The 19196-nt window shown below is 62.6% G+C and overlaps 2 protein-coding genes across 6 annotated transcripts; one reads left to right on the top strand and one right to left on the bottom strand.

The window, feature by feature from the left end:
• Positions 1 to 332: 332 nt before the first annotated feature.
• On the bottom strand, positions 333 to 16554 carry TNFAIP2 (TNF alpha induced protein 2). 5 transcript variants are annotated; one of them, XM_059183211.1, is made up of 13 exons: positions 15588 to 15681; positions 14692 to 14818; positions 12212 to 12572; positions 11255 to 11915; positions 9282 to 9396; positions 8997 to 9119; positions 8785 to 8885; positions 8042 to 8140; positions 7408 to 7531; positions 6441 to 6563; positions 6044 to 6199; positions 5769 to 5890; positions 2851 to 4449 (listed from the first exon to the last, which is right to left on the bottom strand). In XM_059183211.1, exons 3-13 carry the CDS (start codon positions 12555 to 12557, stop codon positions 4308 to 4310), a joined length of 2112 nt encoding a protein of 703 aa, XP_059039194.1. In that variant the 5' UTR covers positions 12558 to 12572; positions 14692 to 14818; positions 15588 to 15681; the 3' UTR covers positions 2851 to 4307. The 5 variants fall into 5 exon arrangements, with proteins under 5 accessions (XP_059039197.1, XP_059039194.1, XP_059039195.1 ...); XM_059183212.1 differs by lacking the exon at positions 14692 to 14818 and adding an exon at positions 12822 to 12969 and having other exon boundaries at positions 15588 to 15606; XM_059183214.1 differs by lacking the exons at positions 2851 to 4449; positions 14692 to 14818 and adding an exon at positions 333 to 378 and having other exon boundaries at positions 15588 to 15694.
• Positions 14505 to 18459, top strand: LOC131837270 (uncharacterized). The gene is made up of 3 exons (XM_059183447.1): positions 14505 to 14569; positions 15643 to 16380; positions 16464 to 18459. The coding sequence occupies exons 1-3, from the start codon at positions 14505 to 14507 to the stop codon at positions 16681 to 16683; spliced, it is 1023 nt and encodes a 340-aa protein (XP_059039430.1). The 3' UTR covers positions 16684 to 18459.
• Positions 18460 to 19196: the final 737 nt, after the last annotated feature.

Below are 19196 nucleotides of genomic sequence, written 5' to 3'. Positions count from 1 at the left end.
ATGCACGCCCCTGTGTGCCCGCACACTCACAAGTAATCGCTCTTATTAGTTTCTGGTGTATTCTTCCAGGCTGCTTTAATGCACACACAGGCAAATACAAATGAATATATGTGATGTGTAAGGTACCAGATTCTCTCTGTATCTTTCCCCACTTTTGTTTATTTGGATGCAACACACCGCAAACTGCTCTGCATTGTGCTTGTCTCTCTAGGACATTCTGTATTGGAACGATTTCCACACCAGGACAGAGGGAGCTTCCTCAGGCTTCCGTGCAGCTGTATCGTTCCCCGCTGTCTGGTGCCCGGGGGCTACTGATGGACAGGTGGGGCGTTTCCAGCACTTTGCTACTACACGGTGACCGGCCTGGTACCTGCATCGCTAGGCGTGAATATTAGAGTGTGGATGAGATTGGTTCCTGGAGGGGCACCTGGGTGGCCCAGTCGGTTAAGTGTCTGCCTTCGGCTCAGGTCATGATCCCAGGGGCCTGTACTGAGCTCCCTGCTCAGTGGGGAGCCTGCTTCTCCCTGTGCCGCTGACTCTCCCTCTCTTTGTGCGCGCGTGCTCTCTGACAAATAAAGTCTTTTAAAAGATTTTATTTGTCAGATAAATGGCTGGTTCCCAGAGGTTTTGTTGACGCGACCCATGCTGCCAGACAGCCCTCGGTAGGTGCTGGGTAAGACGGCCCTCCCAGCACGGCGAGCGACAGTGGCCGATGGCTGTCAGCCTCGCCACGCAGACTCTCGTCACCCACTTGGGTCTTGGACAATCTAAGGAGACGTACTCTTTCCGCAGACCTTTCAAACGTCACTCCCCAAGTCTCTCCCCGGGCCTCCTCCTGCTCCCCTCAGGCCCTCCTCCTCCGGGAGAGGACACCACTGTCCCCTGGTTTGCTTAGGGGCTCGCGTCTTCTCTCACTTCAGCAGCCAACTCCGACCCCCCCGCTTCGCAGCCCTCCTTGACCACATCATCTCCCCGGGCAACACCAGCGCCCCTTAAAGGGTCTCCCGGCCTCCCCACTGCCCTCTGTCCTCCAGGTGCCCCCGGAAGGCTCTTTCTGAGTCCAATGTCCCATCAGTCCCAGCTGCGTCTTCAAAACCCTCAGCGCTTCCACGGCTGGAGTGAAGCCCAACTCCCAGCCCCATCCGGGGGGGGTTCTCAGACCCCTGCGTGCCACCTTCACGTCCCCCCCCAACCCCCGTGCTCTTTCCCTCCGGCTGGCTCTTTCCCTCCAACTGGAGCCCTTCCAGCACCCCCCGCCCTACCCTCTGCCCCCTCTGTTCCCTCCCCTGCACGGCTCTGTCCAGGTCTGTGTGCGGGGTCTGGTCAAGTCTGGGGTCCCAAACAAACCGTCTCCTCCCGGGTGAGCAGCCTCACGGCCGGGCCAGAGCAGGAGCTGCCGACTGTAACTGGCCTCAGTCTCTGTGAGTCACTCCCACCCCATCACCCCACTGCGCTTGGACCTGAACTGGTTGTTTGCTTGCTCTGTGTCTTGTGCGCCGAATGTCAGCCCTTCTGGGCGGTCTTGGCCAGCTCTCCCCACTGTCCCGCCCCCAGCGGGGATGGGGGAGGGTCGGAGGGCCGCCTCAGGGCTGGTGACCTGACTGACTACGGATTCCCTTCCCATTCACAGGGCCCCGTGTCCACATATGAACTTAGAGCAGGTGGCCACCTCCTGTTCAGGCTGTCCCCTCAGTGCCCTGAGCCTGGTGACTCACTCCTCCACTGGGGTTGGATCCTTCCCCTAAGGGGATTTTCCCGTGGTGGGGGGGGGGGGAAGGACAGGGAAGTTCCTGAAGTGGAACCCTTGAGGGTAGCACAGCCTGTGACCTCCTGTCCCTTGTGCGCCTTCTAGTCCCCTTTGAGTCCTGTTCCTCATTCCTCCTGGAGCTCTGCCTGTCCAAGGGGGTGGGGTGGGGGTGGGGCAGAGGTGGGGCTCTGGGGTCCTCGCCCCCGGCCCGTGCTCTGAAGACCCCCACCCCTGCAGCTACAGCCAGTCTGGGGTCCTGGCTCCCCAGCCTTTCCTGTCTTTAGGTCTATCAGGTCAGCCTGGGCAGAGGAGTCTAAAGCTGGTTCTGGGCGCCTTCACTCCCTGTGGCCAGTACCGAGGGGGAAGAGTGCACTGGCCCTGGCAGCCCTAGCACCCCCCGCCCCTGCCCCCGCCCCTCACTCCCCAACCCCCACTCCTGCTGCCCCTGTAGACCTGTGGGCCCAGCTGAGCGGAGGGGAAGGAGGATCCCAGGCCCCAGTCCTTGCTCCCCACTGCCAGGCTGATCCAGCCCCTCCCCCTCCACTGGAACTGGCTGAAAGGGCCCCCAGAACCCCAGATGCCACCTGTGGCTCCGTGGGGCCCCTCCCTCAGCCGTGTGGAATGGAGGGGGTCTGGTCCTTAGGGACTCGGCTCCTCTCCAAATCCTGGACCAGGTGAACTAGTGTGCAGGTGAGCTGGGCCGTCTCTGGAGACAGACTGTGCGGCTCCTCCGACCACAGCTGCAGCTTTGTAAGGTCAGTTCCAGAAATAGAAGGGTAGGTTCCCACTGGGTCCTGTGAGTGGGCTTGAAGGGACTGTCTGAGGTCCACCCCCTCCTCCCCCCTCCTCAGAAGGTGTGTAGGGGAGACCAAAGGGGCTTATGGTCCCCTGTTTACAGGTAAGGAAACTGAGGCACAGAAGAGTAAATGACCGGCAGGGCCCCATAGGCAGAGCCGGCCCCCAAAGCTCAAGGGGGAAGAGGCACCATAGGCTGGACTCACAGGGGGTCTGACACAGAGCCTGGGAGACAGGATTTCCCAGGCCCAGGAGGCTGAGAAAGTCACCGCTGTCCCTTCCTGTTCCCCAAATAAATCACTCCAAGCCACTTTGGAAGTCAGTTTTATATTAAGCTATAAAAACTCAGACCCTGTCCTGAGTACATATGTATAAAAGCAGTACTATCAAAAATAATATTAACAACATAAACCACACGAATTTCTACAAATGTACAAAGGCCCTTGTGCACCATTTACATGGGCCAGTTCCTGACCACAGTACCTGGAAAGTGGGGGGGTGGGGGTGGGGACAAGCCCAAGGGCACTGGCTCCAGACCCCATCTCAGCAAGCTCAGGGGCACACGGCTGAGACCCGCCCTAAGGCTCAGGGGGCCTCGTGGGTCAACAGAGGTCTAGGCAAGTTCCTGGAGCCACGTTTTCCCGGGGTGGGCTAAGGCACCATTGGGGGCTGGAGGCCAGGGGCAAATCATGCCCCGCCCCCCACAAGCCCACGCCCTACACCTGCCACCTGTGATCACATCAGGGTCTGTGGCAAAGTGCCTGAGGTTACGGGTGGGGTAAGGCTGCTAATCAGCTAACCCTAAAACAGGGGCTGATCCTATATCATCTGGGTGGGGCAAAGGTCAACAAAAGGGTCCTTAAAAGTGGGGGGGGGCAGGAGTGGAGGTCTGAGGTCTGCAGTGTGAAAAGATTTGACTGGCTCCTGCTGGCTTTGAAGATGGAGGGAGCCACGGGCCAGGGAATACAAACAGCCTCTAAAGATCAGGAGAAGCAAGGAAAATCCCCCCGGAACCTTCCAGAAGGAACCAGCCCTACTGACACCTTGGCTTTAGCCCATGAGACCTGCGTTGGACTTCTGACCTCCAGGGCTGAAAGCTAAGTTTTGGATTCAACCACCACGTTTGTGGAAATGTGCAAGAGGACACTGACCCAGAGGCCAGGGGGTCAGAGGTCAAGTCAGCCCTGCCCAGATCTCAGGCTGACTTCCAGGTAGAGGTCCCACGGAGGGCCCCCGCCTATCCCTGCGTGGAAGACCCAGGATGTCCAGGGTCCAGATAAGAGTTCATTGTTTTCTTCTTTCTAGCTCTGCCTTTGCTTCCGAGGACACACTGACCCCCACTCACTGTCCTGGGCCAGAGGAGGCAGGATGGGCAAGGCTCAGCACTTGGCAGCTGGGAAGGTGCGCAGGCCAGCCACGAGGAGGACAGTTACGACTGTGGAGGGGCCCCCTGGATGGGAAGTAACCCGGGATCTCTGGGCCACTCTCCCTCCTGGCTCCCCCCTTTAGTACACACACGATCAATCGTCATTTACAAGGAGTTTCTCGGGAATGAACTCATGGCCTCCCCACGATCGCGCCCCTGCCCGCATGGGCCTATCCAGTCCAGCTGCCCAGGGGCTCACGCCTTAGCCAAGGCTGGGCAGAAGCAGCAGCAGGAGGCACGAAGCCTGTGGAGGGGCCGTGAAGTGGGGCGGTTGCCCACCAAGGGGGTGGTGTCCGATGCTCGCTGGGGGCTCCAGAATAGGCCAGGCCGCAGGGAAAGCTAACCGACCTTTATAAGTGAAAATAGGGGCTTGCAGGCCTGGTGCACCCCCACGCTGACGTCCAGGATGCTTCGGATGCTCCTGACCTCGCTGCTTGACAAGTTGCCCTTGATGGCCAAGATGGCACTCAGGTGGCCTTTGCTGGCGAGGAGAGCATCCGTCAGTCCAGGCTCGTCCCCAACACCCCTACTCACGCCGCTTCCCAGCTCCCCAGACCCCTCGCCCAAGCCACAAGGGCCCTGCAGCCGAGCCCCTGCCCACGAGGGGGTCGAAGTCTCCTTTCCCCACCGTGCTCCAGCAGCCCTGGACACCGGTCCTTCCCTAGAGTGCACCAAACACCTGCTGCCTCAGGTCTTCGCACTGGCTGTTCCCCCTGAAATGTTCTTCCCCATGCTCCGGTGATGAGCAGCTCCTTCTCACACTTTGGGCCTCAGTGAAAGTGTCACTGCTCCCGAGATTTCCCATCTCTGAAGTCAGCACCTCCTGCCCTCACAACCTTGCTTAAATAATCTTTACAGCTCATAACTGTTTCTTTTCCTGGTTACTCATTATTATTAACCCTCATTAGGCCGTAAGCTACACAAGAGAGGACTGAGACCTGGTCTGTCTTATGCTTCATTGTATCCCAGTACTTACAACAGAGCCCAGCACTTAGTGGGAAACTACTTAGTAATGGGTAGGATGGTCGGGTGGGGGATGGGCGGTAGGTGCATGAGCGGACGGAGGGATGAGTGGGGGGATGGACAGACGGATGTTTGGGCAGAAGGGGGGAGCAGGTGGATGGACAGATCCATGAATGGGGAGATGAGTGGACGGGTGTCTTACGGGTGGACGGATGGGCGGGGGGATGGACGGGGGGGATCAAAAAGAGGCTAGACTAGGCCGGACTGGGTAGGTCCTCCAACTCAAGACTGCTTGAACTTTCCCTACCACGTCAGAGGACTCCGCCTAGACAGAGTCACCCTAGCTCACCGGATCGTAGGTTGGGGGGTAAGCCTCCACTCTGATGACCCCCAGGCTGACCCCAGGCGTGGACCCCAGCTTAGCAAGGCTTCCAGCAAGTCCCTCGTGTTTCTGCTCTCGATTTCCCCTCTAAGGGGCAGTATCGGGTCAGGCTAAAGGCATGGACTGTGGGACCAGGGGACCTGGCTTTGGCATCTTGGCTTTACCCCTGGCTAGCTATGTCACCTCAGACACCCTCCTGAAGCTTTCCAGGCCTCCTCTGCAGGGTGGGAACGAAAAGCATCCCCTTTGTAAGGCTGGAGTGTGCTTCCAGTGAATGCGACACTGTAAACGTCTGAGCACAGTGTCCAGTGCTCGGCCAGCCCTCCGCCGGGGTTACCAGCTGGGACTGGAATCAGCCCCGCAGCCCCGCAGCCCCGAGACCAGATCCCCCAGGCTCTGGCCAGCGCCAGCAGGGCCTTGCGGACAGCGCTGTCTTGCGGTGCCCTGGCTCTCACCTGAAGTCGGGGTACCAGGTAGCATAAGTGGCCACCTCAATCTTGATGGCACTGGGGTCCTGCAGGCGGATAATCTCGGCGAGCTTGGGGAGGGCGTGATGCAGCCAGGTCGCCGAGGAGCCCTGCGGACATAGGTCTGGTTGGAGCAGGCCGCCCCTTCCCAGAGGGGCCCCCTGAGGTCCCAGAGGTGTCCAGGTCAGAACTGCTCCAGTGGGCGGGGGTAAGGGGGGGGGCCCTGCAGGACTTGGGGGAGGGGCAGGCAGGAGCCTACGCACGTTCTGGGCGCAGAAGCGCTGGATGGCGTCGTCGTTGGCCAGGATGTGCCCAGCCAGCTGCTGCTGCTGCTCCACCGTCTTGAGGACCAGGCTCCGCTTGCTGAGGCGGGTGATGTACTCCTTCACCAGGTGCAGGTGCACAACCTCCACGAGCTCCTGGAAGGGAGAGCGGGCAGGGCCGGGTGAGCCGCCGCTGGTGGGGAGCTCACCCCCTTCCCTCTGAGCCCCGAAGCTGGGAGTCCAGGGAGGGGCAGAGGCATATGTGCGCTCGCGTGTGAGCGTGCGTGTGTGTTTGCAGGTGTGCCTGGCACCTGTGTTAGGGTGCATGTCCAGACCGTCCCCATCCCTCTGTCCCCCTCCCCTGCCAGGCCCAACCCCCAGCCCAGCACCGCCTCACCTCCCGGAAACAGTCGAGCAGCTCCGAGAACTCGGGCAGCCTGTCGGCCACGGTGGAGAGGATTTCCTCCAGGGTCTGCTCCGGGGCCGCCCAGCGGGTCTGCGTGAACTTCTTGAACAGCGGCTGGGAGAGAGGCAGGATGTCTGGTCACACCCCACAGACACACGCACGGCGACACACATACAGCCTGGTGCAGGGGCAAGGGGGGACCCAAGGACTCGGGACCCTGAGGCACCGGGGCGGAACTCGGGCCCTGTTCCCAGACCAGAAGCGGAGACAGGGCCCCTGCACCCATCTCTAAGGTCAACCAGCTGCCACTCTGGGGCCGGGAGGCCACCTGCCGGCCTCGAGGCCTTTTCCTTCCCCTCGCTCTGAAATAAATAAATTCTTGCATAAATAAGGTCTTGTGCTTGGCTGGGCCTGTGAGGACCCGTGCCAAGTCATCAGGGGTCACCGCCCGGCCTTCACGCCCGGCTGGTTACGCATAGCCTTCTGCCTTGGGCAGTAGGGACAGGGCAGGCTCCCGTGGAAAGCAGGCAGGGAGGGCCTACTCCTTCCCTCCGGGGACCCCTGCCTCCCTCTCTGCTAAGGGAGCCAAGGGGTTTCTGTGGACTCCTTGGTCCATGGCAGATGGGGCCGCGGCTGCCAAAGGCTCTGTGCATCCCCGCTGGAAGGGAGTCATGGAGCGGGGATGGGGTGCAGACAGGTCTAGGGACAGCGGGAGAAGGAATGCACAGGCCTGGGCTGAGTCTCTGTGCGGGGAGGGGCACGAAGCCTCCTCTGCGGGTTCCCAGCCCAAGGGGCCCCTGTGAGGCCAAGCCCAGGCTGAAGGAGTGGGGACAAGGTCAAAACTGCTCAGTGGCCCCCGTCACCTGGGCCTGCGTCTGCCATCTCCCCCTTCCCGGTCTCTCCCTTCGTCTCCCCGCCAACACTAAGCTCGGCAGGCTCCCTGGGGAGGCTCCAGTACCTTCAGGTCCCCAAACAGGCGCTGGAGCAGGGTGTCAAAGCCGTGACTCTTGAGCTCACTCAGGGGGTCCAGCAGGTGGCCCGGGAGATCCTGTGGGTTCTGCCACTTGTGCTCCATGGATGTCCTGAAAGGACACAGACGGAGCAGAGAGATCACACCAGCCCTGTCCAGACCAGAGTCTCCCACCCAGAGTGCCCACTGGCCCTAAGCCAATCTTCCTAAACCCTCTCCCCACTGCAGAACCCTCCGTGACTCCCCCTTCCCTACGGAAGCACGTCCGGACCATGCCATCCCTGCTCTGGGGGGCGGCGCTCAGGCTTCCCACCCCCAGGAACACCTGCCACCACCTGCTCTTAATTCCATTTGCCTAACGGACACAGCCTCCGCATCCATTTCCTAGGGGCCCTACAAGAAACAAATAAGGCATAGAGCCTTTGCGTGAATGCTTGACCCAGCAGCACCTGAAAGATATTTGCTGCCGCCCCTACAGACCTTACAGACCCCATTCCTCACAGCCAGGTGCTCCGTGATCCCGGCTTTGCTTGGGCTGGGCCTCCCCTCCCCCTCCCAGCCAATGGGCAGGCCCAGGGAGTCCTGCTCCCACACACCCATCCGAGCACCCTCACCCCCTTACCGGAGGGACAGGCAGTTGTTGATGTTGGCGATAACATTGCCCCTGTAATTTCTCAGCTGTCTGCCTCTCTCCAGAAAGTCATCAAAGGCTCGCTGGTAGCTGGTGAAACGGGAAGGGGCACATGCAAGGCCCAGCACAAACACTGCGACAATAGCAGCCTTGGGCCTGCCTCCTACCCTGCCCCGCCCCCCCCCCAAAGGCCTAGAGAGTGCGTTTCCGATTGGCAGGCTCCCAGCAGCCCAGGGAGGGGTTGCCAGCCCCTAAGCATCGTGTAACTAGCTTGACAGGCCAAGGTCAGAGGAGCCAAGGACCCTGCAGAGCTCCTGCTGCCCCTACTCCTCCCCTCAGATCCTTCTACAGCAGGAAGCCAGGAAGGGTGTAGGGGAGTCAATGGGTAGATGCAGGAGACCCCGGAGGCAGGGAGAGAGGCAGCCTAGAGAAACGGAGGGCTGGAGCCCCCTAGCACCAGGGCCAGGGAGGCCAGGCCTCAGTCCTCCGGGGGGCATCGTCTTTGCAGCTGGGGGCTTCCTGCTCCAGGCAGGATCATCTGAGGCTCTCAGGGCTCGGGTGGAAGGTTTGGGGAGGACGGAAGGACTCCTGCTCCTAGTGACAGACACTCCAGAGGCAGGAAGGGGACGCTGATGTAGCTTGGACGCGAGGGAGCACAGGTGGCTCTGAGAGAAGTGGCCACAGGGACCACCCCCAGCCCCCCACCCCTGCAGGCACCCGCAGGCGACACCCACCTCCTCAGGAACGCAGCCAGCTCCAGCAGCAGCACGTGCTTTATCTGCATGCCCAGGTCCAGGGTGATGCTCTCGGCCTTGGCCTGGCCCTGGGAGATGATCTGCAGGGGGGAAGGGTGAGCTGAGACCAGGGGAGGGGAGGCGCTGGCACAAGGCGGAGCGGCGCTCAGAGCGGACACCCGCAGACACGCACACCGGGCGGGCCGCAGCACCTGGATGATGTCGATGGCCAGTTCGCTGTGGCAGTGGCCGTCCAGCCTCTGGGGAGCCACATCCTGGGCCCAGCGCTGTGACTCCAGCTGCAGGGCGCGGGCCATCAGCTCCCTCACACTGGCCTGGGGGCGGGAGAGGAGGGTCAGGGCAGCGCAGAGCCCAGCGGCCCTGCCCACACCGGAGTCCCTGTCAAGCCCCTGGCTGGTGTCCCGCCCAACCCTGAGCCTCCCCGAGCGTCCTTCCTAACCGGCCCTGGCCCCGGCCCTAGCGCAGCACGGACTCACCACCTCGTTGGACAAGAACGTGGCCTCCAGCAGCCGGATCTGCCGGGGGGGCAGAAGGCTCCCCAGCTGGACTCTCTGCAGCTCTCCTGCCAGCTTGGGGCTGTTGATGATGTCACTGAGGGCACAGGGGGGCTGGCGTGAGGAAGACTGCCCCTGCCCAGCACCGCGGCTCATCCAGAGCCCGCCTTCTTGGCCTCTGTCTCTGTCGGCCCCAGAACTTGATGGCCCTCCGCCCGCCCTGCTTCTCTGTCTCAGCTGATGGGGCCGGATCTGCTCAGCTGGGACCCTCTCGTTTCCCGCCATCCCCTCCTACTGAAGCAGATCGGCCTCGAGCCACGCTGCCCAATGCCAAGCACCACCATCTCTCGCCTGGCGGCAGTGGGGACCCACTCTCCGGCCCCAGCAGCACTCCCTTCGCCCAGCAGACCTGACAGCCTTGGGAGTCCGGCCCCCTCCCTGCCACAAGGCCTCCAGCTCCCACAGACAAGACTGGCCGCTGGATCTCCACCCTGTCCCTACCCCATTCCCTCACTGCACTCCAGGCCCCCTGGCCTCGGGTGTCCTGCCTACCCTGCACCAGCACCCCCTGGCCGGCCCTGCTGCCCCCCGAGGGCGGGTCAGCGCAGGCAGGAAGGGCTGCCCCACCCCAGCTACTAGTTCTTGTGGCGCCTGTGTGGGATCCGGGAGCCCCAGGGACGGCCCAGCCCTCCCTGGCACTTCCTCGGGGGCCTTTGTCTTCCTGGACACTCAAGAAGGGGCCTCTCGCCCTTCTCCCAGCCTGGCTGTGCTGGGGACCCTTTCCTCCCTGTATTCTGGCCACTCCGGCCACACAGGGCTCGACGGCAACCCGTGGGACTCCCTCTCTCCAGGACTCTGCCGGGCTGGCCTCAGTTTCCTGCTATGCCGACCCCAGTGGGCCCCAGGCCCAAAGGCCTGAGGTCACTGGGACAGGAAGACTGAGGTGCAAAATGCCCAGTATTTCCTGGTGAGTCAGAATAAGCAAAGAAAAACTGGCTCCCGACTGGCCTGTCTAGCCCGCAGCCCCTGCCCTCCGCCAGTTTCCCTGTGCCCTGCTGACTCACCCACCAGCCCCGCCGCGCCCTCCCTCTGGCCCCTTGCTGGAGGCTGAGCCACCAGCAGCATCCTGTGAGACCACTGGCCACCCAGATGTGTCTCCGAGGCCCTTAGACGCTTCTCACAGTCTGTACCTCCAGGCTTCCTGCAGACTTTATTCTGGGGGCTGGAGTTGGCCCGCACAGGAACCCCCAGCCTCTGGTGCCCTGGGCATTTCCACCCAGCACCGCACTCCTCACGGAGCATGGGTAAGTGACAGGTGTGCTCAGGACCCCAGGGGCTCGGGGTGAATCAGAGGGTGCCTGAGGCACTCTGTTGGCAGAGCCAGCCTCCCACCCAAGGAGCCCTGGGCCTTGAACCCAGTTCTGCCTTGGGTTCACCAGGTGACCCTGCACAAGGGCCACAGGGCCCTGCTCTGCCCCTCTTCTGTGCGGCCTGGGAGCGCTGGGACCCCCGCGCACTCTGCACAACTCCCAGGTGTCTGCGCTCAGCCCCGGACGCTGCAGGATGGCTCCCCGGGTTGGGAACAGCATCCTCCCTCCACCGACTTCCAGGCCTGCCTTCTCCCCTCCCCTGCCCGCCTCTCTTCCTTCCGGCAGCAGAATTTGGTTCCTCTTCCTCCTGCACCGCCTCGGGGATGGCTTCCTCCACATCGTCTTCTCAGGGCCCCTGCTGGAGGCTCCCAGCCACCGCCACCGCCCTTCCTGCTCTGGATGGTGCCCCGCCTCGCCCCCTCCTCAGACTGGGAGCTCGGGAACGAAGGACGAAGTCCCTGCCGCGCCCCGTGCCTCAGTTTCCCCTCACTGTGGAATGCGGCTGAGGGTCCCCGGCGCAAAGCGCCCCGAGCGCCGGCCCCGCTCCCACCCCCGACTCCGGGGCCCGAGGCTCCCCGCGCTCACTTGGGGTAGAGGTTCTGCACCCAGACGAGCAGCATGTAGGTGTCGCGCTCGCACAGCTCGAACTGCGCCATGGCCGCCAGCTGCGCCGCGAAGTGCTCGTGGTAGCTCTCGGCGTAGGCGGCCACCACGTCCACGTCGGCGGGGAACAGCGGCTTCAGCCGCTCCACCACGGCCTCCAGGTCCTCCTTCATGGTGCGGCCCATGTGCAGGAAGACGCGCTCGGCCTCCGAGCGGCCCTCGGCGCCCGCGGCCGGCCTCGCGCACAGGCGCTCCTCGGCCGCCTGCGCCACCCCGCGCCGCCACAGCTGCAGCCAGCGCCGCGGCCGCGCGCTCACCAGCGCCGCCGCCCCCGGCCCCGCCGCCCCCGGCCCCGCCGCCGCCGCCGCCGCCGCCGCCCGGCGGTCCTCGCGCTCCTGCTCGGCCAGCACGGCCAGGGCCTGGCGCAGCCGCTCGGGCGCCACGTCCAGCGGCCGCCGCAGCAGCCCGAGCACCTGGTCCCGCAGCAGCGCGTACAGCGCCTCCACCTTGCTCTGGCGCCGCACCAGCTCCTCCGCGCTCTCGCCGCCCCGCGCCGCCGCCGCCTGCAGCTCCCGCTCCAGCGCCAGCAGCGGCCCCGCCGCCTCCAGCCGCCCGCGCTCCAGCGCCTCCTTGAGCTCCTCCACTGCGGCCGGGACAGCAAGCTCAGCGCCGCCCGCCCGACGGCCCGCCCCGGGACAGGGGAAGGCGTGCGCCCCGAGAGCCCCGCCGGTGCCCCGACCCGGACCCGGCCGGCCCCAGGACTGGGAGGCGCAGGGGAAAGCCGGGAGGGGAGACGCGGCCCAGCCCATCGCTGCCGGCCTCCCTGCGTCCAGGGTGAGGGGGCCCTTCACTCGGATGAGCCCCAGCCCTGCCCAGCACCCCTCCGTCCCCCGCCAGCTCTGATCCCCGATTCCTACCCTGCTCGGGGCCCCAGCCTACCTGTGGGCAGCGGGCGGCTGGACTCAAGCCGGGATTCGGGCTCGCCCTCCGGCTGCGCTGAGCTGGGCTGACCCTTCTTCCGTCCTTTAGTGAAGACGCTGAACATGTTGGCCAGGCCTTTGGACCTCTTCTTCTTCTGCTTTGTCAACTGGTCCTTGTCGCTCTCCGGGGCTGCCTTGGCCTCCAGGGGCGGGACCAGGTCTTCAGAAGAGGCCTCTGACATGGAGGTCTCGGACTCCCCCTCGGATGTGGAGGGCAACTTCTGGGAGCTTCTGGGAAAATCAAGAACCCCTGGCACCATCTGCTGGCCTGGAAGGCCTTGGAAGAAAGTCATCATCTTCAGCATCCCCCCGGCTGGGGCCTGCAGATTGGCAAGGGGAGGGGGAATGAGAGAGCCGCCCGCAGCAGACAAGTGCACACACAGCAGCTCCCAGGCCCAGGATACAGCCGTGGCAGCTGCCACAAGCAGACGCCATCTCGTCTTGCCATGCGACCATCAGGGTCAGGCTATCTCCTGGACCACAGGGGCACCTACAGTTCAGCTTCCTCCCTGGACACCAGTGTCTCAGCTCCCACAAATCCAATACCCCCCCGCACCTCCCCAAATCACCAGAAGCAGGGAAGAATCTGGAGATGCCAAGACTCCCAGACGGAGGGGGCCGTCACTTCATTTTGGCACCAACTTCCTCAGCAGCCCAGCCCCTGGGCAAGGAGAAAGGACTGGACGGCACGAGTTCCATCCTGCATCTCAGGAGGCCCTGGGAGAGGTGGCAGAGCACAGGCTGCCGTCCCACTGCCCAGAGCAAAAATCACGGTCCAGGCACCTGGGTGGCTCAGTGGGTTAAAGCCTCTGCCTTCAGCTCAGGTCATGATCCCAGAGTCCTGGGATGGAGCCCCACATCAGGCTCTCTGCTCAGCAGGGAGCCTGCTTCCTCCTCTCTCTGCCTGCCTCTGCCTGCTTGTGATTTCTGTCAAATAAATAAATAAAATCTTTAATAAAAAAAAAAAAAGAATCGCGGTCCAGAAAGGTCGCGACACCAGGGGCTGCTTTCATCCTCCCCACCCCAGCCTCCACCTTGCCTGCTTCTTCTCTTCTTTATGTGGAGCCGCAGAGGGAGGCTTTGAGCAGAAACAGGGCTGCTCCTGGGGGTGACCACAAGGGGAGCAGAGCCCGACCCCCTCCCCTGGCCTTGGGGCTCAGGTCTAGAACTCATAGTGCCCTCCCAAACTTCAAGGGCTAGGAAAGGACCCTGAAGACTTTCACATGTCAGCAGGGACAAGGGGTCTAATGAGGCACCCAGCTGCCTGAGGATCCCCAGTAACTCGGGCCAGGAATCAGGCTTCCGGGCTCCCGTTTCACCCTGGCTGCTCCCAAATGGGGTGATATCATCATCACAAAGGCTCCCACGTTCCGTGCCATCGCTGGCGCCCATCCCATCTCTTCCGCATTCCCTTCAGGGAGGGCCTTGCTATCCTCAGTGCACAAAACTGACCGGGGAAATGTCCCTACAGCTGACAGGCCAGGCTTGTAACTCGGATCATCCAGTGCTGGGTCCCCCACCTCCATGTCCCCCCCCCCCACCTTGCAGGCCACTTTCGGAGATGTAGGACGCCCTCGTGTCCAGCAGCACCCTGCCCAGCACCATGACCATTACCAAAGCAAGGACAGCACCAGTGGAGGGAAACATGACTGAGCCCAGGAGAGGGGAGCAAGGCAGGGCTGGGAGTGGGGAGCAGATAGGGTCGGGCTTCCCTGATGACTGGGGAGATCCAGGACCACAGTGCCTGCCCCCTGCCCTCCCAAGAGTAAATACACTGAGTTGTGACCTATGCAACATGATGACTTTGATTCACACCTGCCACAGCCCTGCAAGGCAGGGGGGGTGATCCCTCTTCCAGGAGAAACTGAGGCAGGGAAGGGGGCTGGGGGGTGCTTGCCCCAAGCACATAGCAGGTGTGGATTAGGCTTGTCAGACTCTTCCCACAGCCCCTACTACCTCCCTACCAGCCTAGCTACTCCAGGTCTCAGCACAACCCAGGACGTTGGCCACAGCTACCTTGGAGGGGGGGGGGGGGCAGGAAGCCCAAGTTTCTCTCAAAGGGCTTCACCAAGTGCCCTCAGCCAAGTCCAACACCACTGGACTGCGGGCACCTCTCCTATGCCATTGGGGCTGAGAGTTCCACTCCAGGGCCAAGCGAGGGGTGCTCCAGAGAGCCCCAGAGCCAAGATGCAAGCAAGGCCACTAGGTTCTTCTGCCCTGCCCATCCGCTGGTCTGCTCCTTCCCCTATGCCATGCACCCACAGGAGCTGGTCCAGCCAGCTGACTGCCCAGACCCCCACTTTGCTGTCCAGCTAGGGTGAGGGAAAGTGCTGCTGTGACGCTCCAGCCTCACCTCTGCCCACACACACACACACACACACACACACACACACACAGCCACGAGCCCGCGCACGTGCTGGGCTCTGTTTGACCTCACACCTGGCTCCTGCAGGTCCCCACATAACATGGCTGCCTCCTTGCCTCTCTGGTACAAAATCCTCCTCACACTTCTGGGTCCTACAACGGCCCCCTCGGCTCCATCCCAGGCCTTGATTTTCAGAGGCAGCTAGTGCAGTGGAAAGAGAAGTGGCAGGGGGGTCATCTCGACCACTCCCTAGCGCGTGGACACCACCACCCTACCACCGTCTGTGAAATGGGCACGAAGACCCCCACCCCACAGTGATGCTGACAGGAAGTGGCAAAACCCCACACCCTTAGGAAGCCAGCGGTCGTAAGGGCGCCTGTCCGTTCCCTGTGTCCATCAAGCCAGCCTCAGTGCTGGGGTAGAGAAGAGTGCAGGAAAGGCGTTCCTTCCAGCCGGGCTCTAGGCTGGGCACAGTGACACAAGGGGCCTGCCTGGTCATAGCATGTGACCACGGCCTGTGGCCGCATGGTGACACCCTCTCCTGACCTCCCAGCTTCTCCTCAGGCACCGCACACCCCCCTTTGCTCCTTCCCAGGGTCAGGGATCCCGCAGTGAGGACACCCAGACACAGGCAGCAAAGCAGCTCGGCCTGCCGGCCCCACCCCCCTGGGCCGGTCCTCTGCAAAAGGGTAGGGACCCCTGCGCCTTCCTCCACACCCCCCTCCTTTGCAGTCCCAAACCCGGGGCCCCTGCACCCTGGCTTGCCGCGGCCGCCTCAGTTTCCCTAGAAGTGGGGCTGCCGGAGGCCTGCGGCCCTGGGGCGCTCTGCGCCCCCTCTTTCCCTCCCAGCCCCGGTCGGGCTGTGCCCGCCGCTCCGTCGGGGGAGCCGGCCCGGAGCCCGGGGAGGCGGCGGGCGGGCAGCCGCGCGGGGCGGCGGGGGACGGACGCGGTGCGGGCGGAGGTCACTTACTGTGTCCGGGCCTGGCCGCCGCTGTCCCCGCCGAGCCTGGCGCCGCCTGAAATAGTCGCAGACTCCGCCCCCCGGCCCCCGCCTCCCCCCGCTCGCCCCGCTCGCCCCGCCCGCGGCGGCCGCGGAAAACCCGCGGGCGGAGGCCAAGGCCGAGCGCGACCCTGCGCGCCCGAGCCCGGAGTCGCGCGCGCCCCTCGAGGGAGCGGGGCTGTCACGCCTTCCCAGCCGCCCGGGCGGTCTGCGGGCGCGGGGAACCGCACCCCGCGCGGCCCGGGCTCGGCCTGGCGCGGGCCCTTTGTCCGACGGCGGCCGCCGATTGGCCGGCCGGGGCCGCGCGCTCGGGACCCCCTCCCCGCGTCACAGAGCGGCGCCCAGCCCCGCGCGACGACGGTCGCCCTGCGGGGTCCCCGGGCCCCCCGCCGCCCCCGCCCCCGCCCCGGCGCCCTGGGCCGCGCGAGGACTGCCGCGTCGGGGCAGAGCCTTCCCACCCAGGCGGCGGGGAGGGGACCCCGCTGGAGCAGGCGCCTAAGGGGAAGGGGGTCCGGACAGCTCTTGACAAAGGGCACGTCTGCGGGGTGCCGGCATTCGCTATCTTGTTTGACGGGAACAGGGCTCAGAAAGGCAAGCGACCTGCAGCTCCCGCGGGGTCACACACCCGCCGGACTCCCACGGGACAACTTTCCCTTTCTGGGCCTGCGGTTGCGCCAGGACAGGCTTCGGGACGCACCGGGTCCGGACCCCGACAGCTCAGGCTGGGCGGCCTTGTCCTTCCTCCGCGAGGCCCTTTCTCGGGGTCAGCCGGTCGGTGGGGCATGGGGGGGGGGTGTTGCTGGTGAAGAGCAACCATTAGGGACTCACCTCTCTTTCTCATTTTAGGAATTCCTGCCCTCTGGAAAGAACCGTGTCGTTCAGGAATTTCCCAGCTGGGCACCAGCTTCCCTTTCCCTTCATTGCTAGAACCCCTGCCCCTCCCATGTTTTGTTTGTCCCACCCTTGGTGTCGCCCTCCCGTGGACTCCCTGCTCCCCCAGCAGCTGGGCACAGATCCCTGGGCCCTGGGAGTGGGCGGTGGAGCTGGAGGTGCCCCTTGGGACTGAGAACTTCCTTTTCCTCCTTGGGAATGGAAGTCAAATGCTAGATTTGGGCTTGCCCCTAATCCTGTCCCTGGGGGTCCTTGTGGGGAGGGGGAATGCCAGGAAGTGGCCCTTCAGACAGATTCCACACTCTTCCCTTGAGTCCCTGGGGGAGGGGGTCGCGGGCTGACAGAGTTCAGATGATCCCTCAGAGCCATAGAGCCTCAGGGCTGGGAGGGGCACTCCATTTGCTCCCCAGTGAACAGATGGGGAGACAAAAGGCCAGGTCCCCAAATTCATCCAGCGACATAGGGCCGATGCGGATGGAAAGCAGAGCTCCTGGCTCATTGCCTCTGTGGCTGCCTCCTGTGGCCTCCTTGTGCAATCCCGCACTTTCCGGCCAGGCCTCCTCTCCTCACCCCAAACAGATTGGGAAATTGCTGGGGAATCTGAAGCTTTCTGAGTCATAGGGTGGGGGCAGGGGGTGTGGTTGTCAGGCCCGAAGATCCCACCATCCCCTCAGAGCCCAGGATCCTGATCAGGGGAGGCAGGAAGGACACTTCCCAGGGTGGGGCCTGGTCAGCCGACCGAATCCCCGGATGCCCAGGCTGCCTGAGCTCCCTCTCCATGGCCTCACCCTGAGCAGCAGCCAGGAGTCGGGAAAAGTTGCCTTCTCCTTTGTGCTTGCTCCGGTCCCTTTCCCTTTCCCTGAGTTAAGATAGGAGGATTGGGGGTCCCCTATATGGACTCCCCAACACAAGGGAAATCCTCTGAAAACAGGACTGCATAGGGCCAAGGGATGATAGCCAGCAGGGCAGGCACTACCCTTACCCCCTCGTGATAGATGAGGAAGCCATCTTCAAGGGGCCAGACACTTTCAGAGGGAGCCAAGCCAGCCAAAATTCCATCCCCAGCAGGAAATGAACATCAGATGCTCTTGGCTGGCTCGGGAGTGTTCCTGGGCCAGTTGCTGTCCCATTTGCCATCTCCCCGGGGGGATGGGCAGGGGAGACCAGGCCAGCTCCACCTGGGAGAGAGGACAGAGGTGGAAGCCAGAAGCGGATTGGCTGCAGACACCCCCCCCCCCGGTCCAGCCCAGAAGTCAAGTGTGCGGCACTGGGGGCAACAGCCGGCTCCTCACTGTGAACTTGGGACCTCAGAAGCCCAGGACCCGTGGGCAGACCGCCCTGCCCTCTGCTCAGACATGACAGTGGACCGTTTTCTTCAACTGTGATAAAACACAGAGAACCAAATTTACCATATTGACCTTTTTAAGTGTGCAGTTCAGGGACATGTACATTATTACCCAACACCCATCTCCAGAACACTCCTCAGTTTACAAGAATGAGGCTCTGAAATTACTTACCTATTCCCCCATCCTCCTTCCCCTGCCCCTGGAGATCATTGTCCTACTTTCTCGTTATAAACGTGACTATTCTAAGCAGCTGATAGAAGTGGTACCCTAAGAGTGTTAGTCCGTTTGTAACGGGCTTATTTCACTCCGCGTGATGCCCCCAGGGTCCAGCCGCATTATAGCAGGTGTCAGATTTTCCTTCCTTTCTACAGCTGAGTAATATTTCACTGTTATCGGTCCGTGGTCGCTGGGGTTGCTGCCCCCTCTTGGCTATTGCGAATAATACTGCCTTGAACACGGGTGTGCGAATATGGAACCGCCTGCTTTCAATTCTGTGGGTAGACAAGTGACTCTCCTTGAACTTGGTGCCACCCTATGTTCTAAATGCTTGACGTGCATTAACTGATTTCATCAGACCATCCTAGGAAATGGGTACTTCTTAATTATCCCCTTTTCACAGATGAGAAAAATTGAGGCACAGAGAGGTTCCATCGTGTGCTGGTCGGCGTGGAGCTCAGGATGCCGCCAGGAAGCCCTGTGCCCTACTACTTCTCCCCCAGTGTTGATCAACGTCTGAAATGCAGCTTGACTTAAGTCAGACAAAAGTAAAGACTGCCAGAGCAGAGAGCTTAGATGCAAACACGGGGAGCTTTTTGCCCTCTACTTCTTTTTTGTCTTTGGAAAAAAAAACCAAACACCTCATCTCTCTGGTCAATGACTTGTTCAGTCAATGACTTGAGTCTTCACCTTCAACCTGTGGGGCAGCAGGTGGGGTTAACTCTGTCCTGGCAGCCCAGCCAGGTTGGGCCAGAGACCAAGAGAGGGCCGTGCGTGTGTGTCACTAGTGATCCTCCCTCTCCTCGGTCTCAGGCCTGCCTGAGAGCCCTGCTGGAGAGAAGCTCCCTGGAAGAGGGGGACGCTGCCGGCAGGAGGGTGAAGTTTGGTGCAGACATCAGCAGATGCAAAGGCCCGGGAGCACATTGCATGGGAATGAAGGGGCTGGGGGTCCCTGGGCCAGTGTGCCTTGGTCACTAGGCAGTGTTGACCCTCGGGAGGGCTCCCCAGGTCTGGGAAATGAGGGCATTCCAGGATATATCAAAGCCCTCCCCCAGGGCTAGGCCCACTTCCCTCTGAGAGATGACTTGCACTTCCCACGGCCCCAGCCTGGGCCTGCTGCTTCCTT

The sequence above is a fragment of the Mustela lutreola genome, chromosome 7 (assembly GCF_030435805.1).
Source record: "Mustela lutreola isolate mMusLut2 chromosome 7, mMusLut2.pri, whole genome shotgun sequence".
Classification (NCBI taxonomy): Eukaryota; Metazoa; Chordata; class Mammalia; order Carnivora; family Mustelidae; genus Mustela; species Mustela lutreola.
The sequence above is the reverse complement of the archived record's forward strand: the minus strand, read 5'-3'. Positions and strand labels throughout refer to the sequence as shown.

Excerpts from the sequence above, each read along its gene's own strand:
- TNFAIP2 (XM_059183213.1), bottom strand. The coding sequence starts at position 12,557 with ATGCTGAAGATGATGACTTTCTTCCAAGGCCTTCCAGGCCAGCAGATG. Across the intron at positions 6,564-7,407 it reads GCCTGTTTGGGGACCTGAAG|CCGCTGTTCAAGAAGTTCAC; the intron begins GTACTGGAGCCT and ends CCTCTCTCCCAG. Across the intron at positions 5,891-6,043 it reads AGCGCTTCTGCGCCCAGAAC|GGCTCCTCGGCGACCTGGCT; the intron begins GTGCGTAGGCTC and ends CTATGTCCGCAG.
- LOC131837270 (XM_059183447.1), top strand. The coding sequence starts at position 14,505 with ATGCACCCACAGGAGCTGGTCCAGCCAGCTGACTGCCCAGACCCCCAC. Across the intron at positions 14,570-15,642 it reads CACTTTGCTGTCCAGCTAGG|TCGCAGACTCCGCCCCCCGG; the intron begins GTGAGGGAAAGT and ends CGCCTGAAATAG. Across the intron at positions 16,381-16,463 it reads CCGCGAGGCCCTTTCTCGGG|GAATTCCTGCCCTCTGGAAA; the intron begins GTCAGCCGGTCG and ends TTCTCATTTTAG.